Source organism: Papilio xuthus, unplaced genomic scaffold, assembly GCF_000836235.2.
Source record: "Papilio xuthus unplaced genomic scaffold, Pxut_1.1 DF824655.1, whole genome shotgun sequence".
In the NCBI taxonomy this organism is placed as follows: domain Eukaryota; kingdom Metazoa; phylum Arthropoda; class Insecta; order Lepidoptera; family Papilionidae; genus Papilio; species Papilio xuthus.
The window spans coordinates 5111345-5126821 of record NW_013533994.1 but is presented as its reverse complement, the minus strand read 5'-3'; the positions used below and the strand labels follow the sequence as shown (position 1 = coordinate 5126821).

General features: G+C 33.2%; 1 protein-coding gene across 1 annotated transcript in view; it reads right to left on the bottom strand.

Annotated features, from left to right (window-relative positions):
• Positions 1-3257: 3257 nt before the first annotated feature.
• Positions 3258-15477, bottom strand: part of LOC106127780 (neuroligin-4, Y-linked) — a 24832-nt gene continuing 12612 nt past the window's right edge. The window contains exons 2-11 of the mRNA XM_013326020.1: positions 7851-8514; positions 7533-7750; positions 7120-7269; positions 6841-7041; positions 6256-6748; positions 6061-6145; positions 5642-5836; positions 5118-5269; positions 4558-4676; positions 3258-4320 (exon numbers count right to left, since the gene is read on the bottom strand). Coding sequence (XP_013181474.1) covers positions 3347-4320; positions 4558-4676; positions 5118-5269; positions 5642-5836; positions 6061-6145; positions 6256-6748; positions 6841-7041; positions 7120-7269; positions 7533-7750; positions 7851-8452 — 3189 coding nt within the window. The 5' untranslated portion in view covers positions 8453-8514 and the 3' untranslated portion in view covers positions 3258-3346. The remainder of the gene's footprint in view (positions 4321-4557; positions 4677-5117; positions 5270-5641; positions 5837-6060; positions 6146-6255; positions 6749-6840; positions 7042-7119; positions 7270-7532; positions 7751-7850; positions 8515-15477) is intronic.

The following is a 15477-nucleotide window of genomic DNA, read 5'->3' as shown; positions in this document are numbered from 1 at the left end:
ATGAGGCTTTGAATGACATACTTCGTATAAAATGTTTTAAATAGATTATACTATTGTATCATCACCGTAACATATGTCTATTAAGGGTTCAACTTTATAATTTACTAAAAAAAAATTACAATAGGTTTTTGGAATAAAAAAAAATCACTACTGTAATTTAGCATAAGGAATATGTGCATAAAAGACTATGGACCAAGGAGTCTATTGTTGTCGTTTGATATTAAAAGTCTAATACTTTATAGCAGTTGGACTTATCTAATGGATAGATACGAAAATTCAAGACAGTATAAAAATAAACTACACTACAGATGCGTTTCTATTTAGAAAAGAATGTAAGAAAAAGTAAAATCACCTCTACATAATATATTTAATGGAAAGAGTGAGCGATACGATCGCACGGTCGGAGGAAAGCGTCGTAGATAAGGCGCGATATGTTGAGCAACACAATGAGAGCCACTCACCCGAACCAACTTATGAAAATTTATTCACGAACGCGTCGGCGTCGAATGTTGCAGATATCATAAAGTCAAACGTGTTCTTTTTTTTAACGGCAGCAAATTGTGCATCTATATTGGAAAATGTTCACATATTTCAATATGAATGATGTTGGTTTTATGGAGAAATATACACAAGTTTTTGATGTACATATTTCTTAAATGAATCTTCTAAATTTTTAAAAATTGTGCACGTCAATTTGTGGAAATGAGATTGCTATATACAACTTTTGCATATTTTTAACCAATATTATTCAAATGATTTAAATTTACCGCGTACCATCTTTCGACCAAATCTCCACTTCACCAGGTGGGATCGTCGTCAAGCGCTAGCTTATAAAACGTAAAAAAAATAATAATCTTATTAAAGATTCAAAATAAATCTATCTCATTATCATATTATCGAAGGAAACTAACGAGTTTCTATAATTAAATCATTACTTTTAGGACAAAAAAAATATATTTTTTTTTTACTTTAGGAGCTTGAATATGTCAGATCTGTAGCTGGCAAGGTGCCAGGATTTTCGCGTCTGTCGAGTTACAGATGTGAAAAGTTTAGGGCACAAATTGTAAGTGTACTCGGCCTATGTGATACATGGCTCGTAAATGTTTTGTAAAAGCGTGTGTTGCTTTTAGGATTTAACTCATACTAAGCAAAAAAGGAAATTTAAGATGCGTTCCGTAAAATTATAAAATTTGTGACACTGATGATTTGGTAAAGGTTATGGGACTTAATAAATGTGTAATGATTATTTAGGTCATAATACGTTCATCTCAAACAACGCTTTTAATTATAATTCTTATATTTCTCTGTTATGCATATTCGTTACAATTCTACTAATGACGTCTATTAAACGACAGCTAACAAGCGATCAAAGCGTATTATAAAAATAGCGGTCGCTGCCGACTACGTCCGCACAAAATAAAAAAAAACATAATAAGTATTCTATGTGTTCCTCTAGACTATGTTCTATATTTATACCAACTTTCATCAAGATCCGTTCAGCCGTTCCGGAGATACCTTCAAACAAACCCATCCATCCATCTAAACATTCGCATTTATAATATTAGTAAGATGTTTCATCATGTTCTTTAGTACGTTGAATCCGAGCATTACATCTCTGTTTTGTAGACCCTTATTAATTACTTATTAAAATAAATATTTATAGAAAAGAAGTGATTTATTTTCGTATAATTTTTATTTTTCACGGTTGAATGATTCTTGTATTTATCATCATCATATCATCGCCATGGTCTGGAATAATGTTAGATAATTGAAAAAGTTCCGTGCGTTCATTAAAAACAGATTTTTACTTTTTTGTCATTTCGTTTTAGACAGGGTCGGATCATTACTTTTCAATCATCCAAGTGCCTTCACAATCGATCAAAATTAATTGACATTACGATTTTACGGAATAACGAGTTTTTTATTTTAAAGGTAGCAAAAAAATAAAGTTATTTTTTAATATAAAGTTTGGCATTTGATGTTTATAAATTGATGGATTTTAGTAAAAAAAAATCGAAATGAAATTTCATTTTTTACGAGACAAAATCTAAACGTATAAGAGCAATTCGATAAAAGCAATATCCAATATATCCAGCCTGCACGTCACTTTGAAAAAATATTCCAACAAAATATTTAAAAATATTTTCGTTAAAATTTATTTTGTGGAACGTAAAAAAATCTTGGCAGAAATCCAATTTTACAAATCGAAAAAATAGAATTACATTTCTAAATGAAATGTGTTGATATATTGAAAAGTTAAATGGAATAAAGAAAATAAAAAATGTCAAAAAAGTTGTCTTCCATACAGCCACTCGTTCACTTTATTTTTTGGAACTGTCTTTATGCAACTTTGAATGTAAAAGTCCTAATTTTTTTTTCTTTGACCCATTAAAAAAACTGTTTGTTAAAAGACATATTTGGAAAATTTTACATTGTTGAGTCCTCATTGTTTTTAAATAGAAATTAAAAACTACAAATTGGACAACATTTGAATTTTCATACCGAGTCAAAAATATCTTAATTACGCTGCATGAGTCCGTTCATTATTCATATTGTTCTGAATAATAACGAGGAAGTTCTATTCACGAAGAATGGTAGTTTTAAAACTCTAATTAAAATCAAAATTTCGTGGCACGTAATTGGTTTCGTTAGTTATTAGTACTTTAGAGCTCCATACAGCGAGTTATTTCAGATAGATAACAATGGGAATACGAATCACAATTTTTTTGCTTTAAAGTTGTTATGATATTTCAGGTAATCAAGATTTTTAATTCATTCTTTACCGAGAGCATAGTTTATTTTTAATTTAGCAAACGAGCGAGCGGCCATCTAAAATCGCTGATATAGCGAAGTGACCGTTGCCCATAGACATACGCAATTGCATATGCGTTGCCTACCTTTAATCGACGGAGGAGAGAATGCACAGAAAGAAAACATATTCCCTTTCCATGCATCCTCTCATTCGGAAAGTCCAATTCCACTTCCCATCCTTTCCTTATAAGAAAAAAGGTGGGAAGGGAAAGCGGACTAAATTAGGCCTCCGGGACGCACACTCATCAGACGAAACGCGGAATTGCTTCCACTTGACGGCTGTCTTTTGTGTGGTCGTGGTATTTTACCGGGGAGCCGGGCCAATTCGTGCAAAGATGTTAAAGCTCGCTCTAACACTGTTAAGTAGTAAAACTACAAAATTACATTATAATATTTTAATTGATGATAATATTGTTACAATGTATCAGAGAATCGACAATGCCTCTCTAAAAACAATCTCAAACATTTATTTACAAATTCAAAACTGAACTACAATAGTCGAATAGAAACTAACGTAGAACAGTTACAAGTCCTGTCACACTCTCATTTCATCGATGGCTGCTTGTGGGAGATTTGAATGCGGGGCTTTCCCTCTTCGGAGAGTCGCATGAGCAACTCGGTCTTCTCTCCCAGGTGATGCAGCTGTACCATTCAGTGGATACTGCTGATGTTGGTGTTGATGTTGATGTCTTAACTCCTGCATCTGTGGTGAATTGCAATATTGGTTCATATTCTTAGGCATAGTTGAATATCCTCCCATTTGTTGATAATTTACATTTGGGAGTCTAAAACTATTACTTCTACTACCCAATTTACTTGGCAACATCATATTATCCAAGCTCAAAGTTGGGCTTGGAGACTTTCTACTATCTAAGGGTCCCTTAAAATTCAAATTCGCTAAATTGGGTTCCGTCAATATCTTTTTTCTGTTTTGTCTTTCTACATCTACCACCAAACTGGGTGCAAGAGTTGGATCTATGTGATAATGGGAATGCTTCCCTGATATAGTTTCGAAATGTTTTTCGTTGAACCTTGGCTGTTTGCATCTCGATCTGCTTTTATCACGTTGATAATAAACTCCGGCGAATATCAGAACGTTTAGGATTAGTAGTGAGCATCCAATAGCTATGGTAACACTGAGGGCTGTGGAATAAGCAGCATATCCAGCTGCTTCAAGATTAGCTAGAGTACTATCAGTTGTATTCAATGCGTGCATATCTCTAGCATTTGGTAATATCGTTACACATGTAGCTAGTATAGTATCAACCGTAGTTAATGCTGTGTCACTATATAATGATCCGTTGGAACGTCTGATTTCTGCATCAGCATTACGTGAAAGTGGATCAGGTCTGACAATCCCTTCGTAAAGATCTTGTTCATTGTGATTGCGGAATAAATTGTGACGGGCGGCGACGTCTTCCATTCCTGCACGATGCAGTTCGGGAACAAGTCGTAACCATACGGATAACTGATGGGCTCGAAAGTGATTCTTGAGACGAGGTTTCACACCTGTTAAGATAAAGGACAATTTAATTCTAACTATTAAATAGTCAAATAAAACTAGGCGGTATGATTTAAGGAATATAGAAGGTTATTAGAAGTAAGTTTTGCGCAATATTTTATGTATTTATATGGTAAATGTATTGTCTTCATTATAACGCAGATTAAGATTATGTTTTTCTTTGTAAGAAAAAAAAAACAAGAGTTTCTACCAGTGTAACAGATATGATAAATGTACAAACTGACCTATTTCTAAATATTTCTGATGCGTTGAGTCGTACTCTTCCCAGCTTATGCCGCGAAATTTATTCCTCTCTCTCGACGCGGGCAGTAAAACTTCCTGTCGGCCTAAATCATTCGGATTTCTGTAACAAAAACTATATTTTAGAAAATGTAAATGATAAAATATTTATTACATTTTAAATAATCTATTATCTATTAAAGAAAGTCGTGTTAGTTACACTATTTATAACTCAAGAACGGCTTTAACGATATGGCTGAAAATTGGTGAAGAGGTAGCTTAGAGCCAGGAGACGGACTTAGGATACTATTTATTCACTTTTTTTCAAATTTATGTCTTGAAGAGCTGATTTTTTTTATCTTACTAATATTATAAATGCGAATGTTTAGCTGGATGGATGTTTGTTTGAAGATATCTCTAGAACGGCTGAACCGATCTCGATTAAATTTGGCATAAGTATTGAACACAGTCTGAAAGAACACATAGGCTACACTAATTAAGTTTTTTTATAAATCCACGCGGACGGAGTCGCGGGCGACAGCTAGTAACATATGTTTTAACTTACCCTGTTTTCGCGAAATTGGCTATTGCAAATAATATAGACTCTGATAATGCTACTTCTGATTTGGTATAATTTTGCGGAAAATGGCCGAAACCATCGACCAATGGCGCACCGAAAACATAAGGAAGCTCTTCTCCGTGGACAGCACCCGTTCTCTAAAAACGAAATATCAGAAATTGTTTAACTACCAATAAAATTTTGAACTGTTATTTTTTGGCAAAACTATCTTTACAGTTAAATGATTTGCAGATTTTAGCAAAGAAAATATTACTTGCCTGTTTTTTATGAACATAAAATATATATCTCTAATAATACACGTTACCGTTTTAAAATTAACAGCGAGAGTGAAAGCATCAAGCTTGACCTAGAAATGAAAATGGGGTTCGTTTGACCTAAATTTGATCATCGGTTGTCCATTACCTAAAGTACTTAAACGTTATATTGGATAAAATTGGCTTCACTCTTTACTATAAATGATGACATGAATCTGATAATCGTCTATACCTAGTGATTGTATTTTTACGTACTTGAGGATAAAAGCCATCTTTTGTTTGATAATCGAATACGTAGAAATAAGTTCTTGTCGGTCTCCTCGGCCCTTCGTCCTCATTGAGTGCTGGTTTCGGTCCGCCGCTCAGCAGGTCACCGCTCTGAATCAGCGGTGCTACGTACTGCGCATCAGATAGCGCGGAAACTGTAGCATCTCTCGTGCTTATCGGATTCTGTGAACAATGAAAAGGATATACAATAGACTCTCCGAAGACTAAAGATGTCATCAATAATATAATCTTTTATATGAGGACTGCTGAGTTGTTTTTTTTAAATAATATCTTTCCTCGTATAGTAGTTAAACCATAAAGAATGAAAAGAGGAAATTCTTACAAAAAAAAATATTTTTGATTGCCAGAAAAACTTTTCATAAAGAACTAAATAATAGGAATCTTACCGTCCTCTCCCAGTCTGTGTACTCGTTCACTATTGTATAGAAAATCTCACTCAAGTGATACGTATAGGCATTTCTTACATAAGTCCTGGAAAAAGATTGTATTAGAAAAATGAATGACATCTTCTGAAAACTCCAAAAATTATTAAACATTACAATTGTAAGGAAAGAAAGCTGAGCTAAACTGAATAAGCCTACCGTAACATCCTATCTCTTTTATCCGGCTCGATCCCATTCTGTACGTCGTGCGCCGAAAACTTCCACAATGCTTCACATGTAACAACACCGAATAACAAGTCGTATTTGTTCTGAAACAATCTCCTGCCGTTGTCGCTTCTCTTTATGTGAATATTGTTTTGATTCATATTATTCAGTGGCCCGAAACTGGGAAAGTCTCCAGTTGAATACATTGTTAAAAAGTCTTTGCTGAAATCTGTTTTTATTACAACTCCGTCTACGGAGGGTCCGAAAGCTGTTAAGAAATTTGGGGGCGATATGTCGATTGATAACAATTCCTCAATAGATGCTTCTCTTAAGCAATCTACTATTACTTCGTGATCCTTAGTCATGTCTTCTGGTATTGTGCAGTTCATATGCTTAGCTAATTTTAAGGAATAATATACAGGATCATCCACAATAGCCCAAGAACTCAAAGCAGATCCTGACATAAGAATAACTCTGTGGAAAAGTCCTAAAACAAAAAAAAAATTTGCAAATTTTTTAATTTTTTTTTTGAACAAAAAGTCTATAGTTAAGTTTTTTTTAAAGTAAAGTCTTTCTTACCTGGCATGACTGTAGGTGATATCATTAGAAAATTGATACAAGCTGCACCGGATCCGTGACCCATCAGTGTTATGTTTGTTGGATCCCCTCCAAATAGGGCGATGTTTTGTTGAACCCAGTGTAGTGCAGCTATTTGATCCATGAGTCCATAATTTGCAACTCTGGCTTTTAAATGCGGCGCTGGATTTGCATTAAGAAATCCTGAAAGACAATTAAAATGTAATCGTTTGGATTTAAACAATATTAAAATATATTGAACAGAACAAGGATTACTCTAACCTAAGACACCAAGTCTGAAGTTTAATGTGACTACAATAAGATCCGTGTAGCTTGCTAGAATTGCTCCGTCGTATGGATTCCCTGAACTCCAGGAATAGCTTTCCCCATGTATATAAACTAATACTGGAAGAGACAACTTAGACTCATCCACTGAAACGAAAAATGTGTTAATTATTTCTACATATCCAAAACAAATAAATGAAGTTTTTTATAAACAATTCCAGAAGTTAGTTGTAAAAGATAACAAAAATGAAACCTTGTTACTCTGCATCAATATTATTCAACGGCAAATGTCCAGCATTCAGAGTCAAAGCTATTAGCATAAGTTATCATAAACGCTAGACTCTATAACAATGGCCAAATTATTGGATTACATTAACTAAACTGCACTGCTTGTCTCACAGTGAACTTACTTTGTAAAGGAGCAAATATGTTTAAATAAAGACAATCTTCACTTTGATTCTTAAGGTATGGCATCAGTCTTTTAATATAATCTAATCTGCCTTTAGGCATTTTCTCTAATATGGTCCTCTCGTGGTCGAGGTCAGGCAGTTTTTGAGGGCAAGCGGGACCTGGCCGGTCTGACACTCTCACACCGTCCCAGGGCGACGGTGTTCTTGTTGGGCTGAATCTAAAAAGTAAGATATAAGTTTCTCATTTATGTTTTAAATTTAATTTGCTTAAAAATTAATAATGTGACTTTTGTTTATTTTTAGTTTTAAATTACTTGCCTATTAGATCCAACAGGCGGCGTAGCGTACGGTACACCAAGAAATACTTCGAGGGGACTTAAATACCTATGTTCATCCATTGCCAATATTATGCCCTGTAATTTTCCATATTTAGTTTGAACTATCTTACTGCTAATCTTAAATTTAACTTTAGATCTCGGAACTGGATTTGCAGGATTCAAATAATATCGTTTGTAATCACCGTAGTTACTGTAAGCGTTATTCTCTGTATCGTAAAACTTTTTCGATACGAACTCTTCACCATCGTAATATGGATTCTTTTCGAAATCAAACTTTTTAAAAATATTGTCACCTATTCTAACATCTTCATGTACATCATATTCGTCAGTATCAGGGTTACTTTGTTGTGAATTAAAACTTAAATTATTGTTAATATTCCTATCATTGTGTCGGTTCATATTTGTCGTGTCTGAATTAACAGCTTGCAAGTACAAAGAGATGATGTAGATAAACACGTGCGTATTGAAGTAATGTACTCTTTGTGTGGCTTTCAATCTTCTTCCAGGTATGTTCTTGGCACAATAACACATACTCGAATCGATTTTAGTCCTGGCTCTGTGGAAATATCCGATTGGAAGCATATTTCGTCACGTTATCATTTTTGTTTTATTTGATTCTATTGTTTTCCTATTTTTCATGTGATCTGTAACAAAAAAATGCTGAATTAATTTATTTACAACTCGTAATAAATGCGAAGCAGTAATGTCTTGAAATAACCAATGCAAGTCTATATATTTTACACCTTTTTTATAAATCTCCAAATGAACCTGAGTGACCCAAAAAACAAAAATATGACAGTGGGAGTCTATTCCATTAAAATCTTAACAAAGTTAAGCCTACGGGTTTCTACTTTAAGAGGAAACCTAAATTCATTACAAAATAGAGTACATATATCAACAAACGCTCAAATTCCTGTCACAACGCTCAACGTGGATAGAATAAATAATAAAGGAAACAGACGTGAAGCAATTCCGAAGGCTGAAAAACACAATTGTATTTCAAACGAAATTGACCCTTATAGAATCATTCAAAAATACTAGAAGAAATAAATTGATATCGTGTCACTAGTAAAATACAATCATTAATTAAAGTACATTCAACACGACTAACGTATATTTAGATACTTTTGAATAACAATATCATGGGTAGCTGTACCAGCCATGATATAATAGCGCTGTTTTATTCTCTTTAATTAAGAGTGGAGTCTTGTCTAACAACTAAACATATTAATATCTCTGGTTCTCAAGGAAAATGAGAGGTATGACGTATCCGTACCAATTGTACCACCTAAGACACTCCTAGTTCATACAGTTCTTTGCCTTTGCCGGCACTCGTGATATAGCATTGAATCATAGAGGTAAAGTACAAAGCATATGGAATCAGTTTAAAGCATCCTGACTACGACTGGAGTACGAATGTGTAGAAACGTTTCGTTTGACAGCCGAACACAAAGTGCTTTTAGTCACAACTCACACTGTTTGAAACTTTGATTTGGTTTGTATTAGTTTCGTAGACGTAAAGCTTTTATGCCTTTCAAGAAAATAGAATGTGCTACGTAGTGTTCACAAGTCCAAGCAACATAGTTTGACCTCTTTACGTCGTTACAAAGCTTGGTTCAACATGCACAACTGTAAATCTGCCGACAACCTTTGCTGGCAACTGCACGCGAACAATATCGGTCAGGTAAATACACCTGTAGAGCTCAGCAGAATTTTTTTTTATCATCAACGGACTTTTTTCGCATCGAGTATTTTTTTTTACGCAGGATATTTGATCAGATCTTTTTTTTATCTGTGATGGTAATGTGTTTTTGTATAAGTGTTTTCGTGATGAAAACTTATAGTTTTTATTTAAAATATTAGCAGATTTTTGTTATTTACTAATATTTCTTGTACCATTCCAACTAAGCTTTATGCTTGTGGTTTACGACTATAGTAGAATGTCGGGATTCGAACCCCTAACCACGTGAACGGTAATCCGTACCCTTATCTATTAGGATATTGACACTTCAAAATCTTAAATGTTTATACTAAACTAATTAATACAACTGCACTGTATTGTTTGTTCTCTTAATCGTGTGCAAACATTAAACGAATCCGTTAGTAATTTAATTACATGTCACATGAGTCAGCGGCATAGTACGTAATGTGTACACAATGCACAATACGGATCCAATCACTGCGTCATGTGTTTACAAGTTCGCATGATTTGATCCCGGCATAACGCTCGCTCCCGACCCCTGTTATGTAAGTCTACGAAACTGCTACGTCACAGAACCTAATACAATTATGTTGGAGGGAAATCAGTGAAGTAATAAGAAATGGATTCTTCATCAAAATGAAACTGTACCTAAACATTTATCAAAAATGTTTAATATTTAAAATGTGAAATCATTATTCAAACTTAAACGTGTAAAAGATATTGTTAGTTGGGAAATTGTTTTTCAAACTTAATAAAAGATTAAGTACAGTACTAAGAAGTTACATACATAATTAAAATGTTTGAATACATAAAAAAATTATTAATATCATTTTTTATTACTGATAATAACTTTATAATCGTGATTTAAATATGGCGAAAAATTGCAAACGGCATCGGAACTGGTATTTTATGACCCTGATAACCTCACCACTCTCATTTGTATAATGGAAGCACTTTCCACTTTTATTACCCGCATTAACTTTCATGGAATACATAAAATTGATAAACATTTGTTCATTTAACTCAGACTTAAATATTTACCAGTCGGTCCTTAATAGTTATATTTTCCTTGCATTTATATTTCACTTCGTAAACGACTAAGTCGATTTAAAATTAGATTTGAGTTCTTCGTTAGGGTGTACCGATTTGCATTATTATATTTTAACAAACATTCATATTGTTGCAACAATAAATTATTCCTCTTTCCCTTCCCTACCTTTTTCTTATACGGAAAGGATAGGAAGTGTAAGTGGACTTTCCAGGTGAGAGGATGCATGGGAAGGGAAAATATTTTCTTTCTGTGCATCCTCTCCTCCGAAAGGTAGGCAACGCATATGCAATTGCGTATGTCTATGGGCAACGGTCACTTCGCTATTCAGCGATTTCAGGTGGCCGCTCGCTCGGTTGCCACCTTATGACATAAAAAAAATATTATGTCCGATTTTTTTTGGCGAGGTAACATCTTATAAACCGATGAACTCAGGATTCACGCACGAAAATGCATGATTCATTGTCACAATCTCTGTCAAGTGGGCGAGAGCGCGAAGCGCGCGATAGAGAGGCACGATTGGTCTCTATATATCTATCTTCTAAATCAATTCAATTTAATAAAAGTATGCAATTGTTCATCAATATTTTATTAGGTTATCACGCAAAATTATTGTCCGTCCGTCGCATATGTAGTTTTTTGGTTGAATCTAACTTAAGTTTTTTTTTTTTACTTTTGGCTTTATACCGACAATACTGTGAAAGGGAGTGAAAGGGGTTGGGGTGGTACATTAGGAACTCGTATTTTGTAGAGTACGCGTTTCCATTACGACTGTGGTTGACCTTTTTTTACGCTAACGCTGTTTTCCCTCGTCCTTTAATCTATTAATGGATTCCGCTTATTGTTAAATGCGCTGCATACGATGTTCCTTTTTAATATGTAAATCAGTTTTATTAAGCGGATAACTTTGATTTATCATGTTAATTCTTTTAATTTATATTATTTAATTTTTTACTAATGAAAATAACTTTAATAGTAACAATATACTTGCAATTAGTCATTTTAATCATAAATTTTGTTTTGTCGGAAGTTAATCAATATTTTCGGTTGGCAAAATCGTGTGGCTAAACGCCAAATACCGCTTGGAAAAGAGCCAAGATAAGAAGGATCGCTAACGATAATTAACTTAATATGAAGGGATGTAGGAGAATGATTTAAAAAATATAACTTAAGTATAACGTATCTTCGTCATTAGGTTTGTTTGTCAGAAAAATTGGCAAAAGTAAAATATTAATATTATTAGCCAAAAAAATGTTTTGGTTTTTGAAATTATTCTTATGTTCTACAGAACATGATGGATTAAAATTTACGAAATAAATTCTAGCTTTATTTATAAGAACTCGTTCGAACAAAAGTGCTTACAAATTTCTTACAAAAAGAAAAAGAAAGTACGGAATTTATTCATCGTTATCTTTATAAAGAGCGCAGCGAACCGAGGGAATGTAGAACGGATCGTTTGTTGAAAACACTCGAAAAAGTAACGCCGTAAAGTTACGCGAATGTACGGCTAAGTTGAAATAAAATAACACAAAAAAAATTGTTATTAGTTCCATAGATTTCACTTAAAACAGTCACGTATCAAAAATACTTAAATATAAATCTAAAATCAGAAAAAAATACGGAAATCGCGATCGAATTTTCGCGTTCTTTTGTTACTATCTTGCTGCCAGTCTCCGAAATGACTACGCTTACGCATGATCTACGAGCATTCTACGAAATGTCTACGAAGCTATGCATTGTAAAGAAGTATATTCATGTCCATGTATACTTTAATATCGTAACTACAACGGTTCGAAGAAAAACCTACATCATGCGCTCAAATGTAAAAATAAACTGTCTGTCTGGCGTTAAGTGGGAGAACTGCACTCGTGTTGTTTTCAGGTTATACGTCTATGTATGTTTGTTCATTTTACGTTGTGTTATGTGATAAAACAATACACGTATTAATATCACTTAACACATGTAAAATAAATACAAGTTAAACAAAACTCGAATTTTGTTAACAAAACATATGTTTGCCAATTTTGCGACATAAATTTGTATTACGTAAATTTGTCTGAAGGGTTCATAACTACAGAATTTCTAATTAAATTACGATGAAATCGAAAATATCTTTCATTTTTATAAAACTTTCTACGAAGGAGCTGCAGGTAAATTTTCCTTCGTTATAGCTTACAGCATGCGATGGTAGAACCAAGTTGGATTGTGTTTAATTTTGAACTCGTTAAAAACTTTTTACCTTTCCAGTTTGTTGGTGGTTTCGATACCGGGGAAATCGTAAAGAGCACTTATATAAATGTAACTGAAATTTAAAAGCTTAAGTTGAAGTATACGCGAGGGAATTTGATGATTAAACAATTTTAATGATTTTTTCATATAGCTTTTAAACACTCAACCAGGAAAGTAGGCAGACTTTAATTTGGCACAATCCTAGTACAATCATGGTAATCCACTTATGCTTGCTTGTTGAAGACTACAGCAATACATCTACGTATCCATACTCGTCGTATCAGGATAGTCCTTTCGTAGCCTTTCCGTAGGCCTTTATTCGAAAATCTAAATTGGCACGGTAGTCCAAAAAAGACTCTTAGCTAGCTTTTATTATCGCAATTATTATGTAGTTTTTATCTGGAACTTCGAACTGCTTCTAATTTTATTGTTATTTATTCATCTGTTTTTTTTTAACGATTCTATATGTTTAGTTAAATAAACTGTCTTGTAGAACTGTATTTATTCAGAAAATGGTCGAACAAATGACATCATTAGCGTTTTATTATTCAAGGACTGTCGTTTATTGTGTAAAATGAAACCTCTCCATTTTATTACTGAAAACGGATGCTTTAACTTAACCAAGCATGTCATTACTTAATCACCAGTTATAAAGGCGTTGTGTTACTTAATCTCAGATAATATATTAAGTTTAATAAGTAATCTTACGTTAATTTAACATTCGAGAAAATTAGAAAAGTATACTACGTACTTGAACAATTTTGGGAAAACAATATACAGTATGTCCAAAAATATATAACTGAAAAAAAATCATACTCTATTATTCCTATTCATCTTAACATTGATTTTTAGGTCAGCTCTTAATTACATTAAATCCAGGTTCTATATTTTGTTTTTTTATTTGATTGATTTTTCCAGCAAAAATTTCTTTATCACAGCTTTTCCTAAAAATAATTAATAGAAAACATACGTACGCTATTCCACACTAAGCTGTGTTCATTCAACCGTTGTTACATTGTTTGCTTACACAAAATAACATTTATTTTGTTTTGTTACTCGTACGTATACCAACAGGGCGCCAAGTTTCTTCCTCTTCATTTATATAAACGTTATCGCTACAGATTTATAATTTATATTGTATATAATACGGTTGGTTAAAGAATAATGTAATTAAGTAGATATATATATATATATATATATATATATGAAGGTCTGATGGTTTTTCCTCCCTATCTTAATTACTTTAATGGTAGGATTTGTAAGTTTTACACCAAATAAAATATCATCATCTTGATGAGCTCACTATACGTCACCAATGATGGGCTCGGAGCCTACTCTTAGTTATGGGTTGAAAAGGCCATAGTCAACCATGCTTGCCAAGTGCGGCTTAATTTCATACATATCTTTGAAATTTTTTGCAGACATGTGCAGTTTGCATCACAATGTAAAGTAATGTAATGAAAGTAAAATACCGCAAGGACGTTGGAAAATGGATCATGTAAAAATGAATGTAACAACACATTTGTACATGGCGGGATTAGAATCCAGGACCCGCAGTATACAAGTGCTTTGAGCCACCGATGCACTTCTTAACAACTCGATTCTTGTAAAATAATTATGTTATTTAAAAGCTCATCTTCTATAGAGCTCTTCTTGTTTTATAGATGCACTTGATAATAATAAAAAATTCGCTAATTGCTCAAGCACAAGTTGAATAACATAATAAAATTTCGCAATCATAGTAATTCAAGCGTACGTCGTTAAGAATAAAGCATTAAAACCGGTAATGTGAACATTTGTGTGTTAAGTGAGCAGTTAAACACTAGCCCAGATGTCGAATACGAGCGCAACACACGACTCTAAATTACCCTTGTTAATTTATATGAGCCGTTATTATAATCCTACTGAGAAAACAATAACTGCAATATATAGAAATTTAAATAACAATAAAGAATACATGATATTCTGTACCAATACATTAATAGAAGTATTTATAAAAGAAAAGCTTCCTTTATACATAACTAGATGTCGCTAGGGACTCCATCTTCGCGGAATACAAAAAAAATGATAATAAAGTAGCCTATATGTTCTTCAAGAACACGCTCTACATCTGTGCTAAATTTCATTAAAATCTGTTCAGCCATTTCGGAGGTAACTTCTAACAAACATCCATCCATTCAAACATTTGCATTCCATAATAACTAAGTTATAGAGTATACTAATTCTATTTGCTGCATGTGCGTCTCAAATTAAATTTGTTACATATTATTTACATATGTATTATTCCACAAGCGTTTCACCTATAAAAACACACATCATCTTTTAGTCAAAAGCTTAGAAGATAACATTTTTACATTCATGTTTTAAATAAGACTTAGCATAGTAAGAGTGGCCACGAAGTTGTCGAATAAAAGTAGATAACAAGAGACTACTGGAAAAGGGAATGAAGATACCGTTAACTGAGACTATCTGCCTAATTACCTCTCTTTAGCTAATTATCGCATTAACATTAAAATTTCAATAACAGAGGCAACTGACACCGATTTGCATTTAAGATTTTGTTTTCGACACCTCTGCAACATTTGAAGTTCATTTTAAAAACTTTGAGATTAATTTCAAAGCAAATAT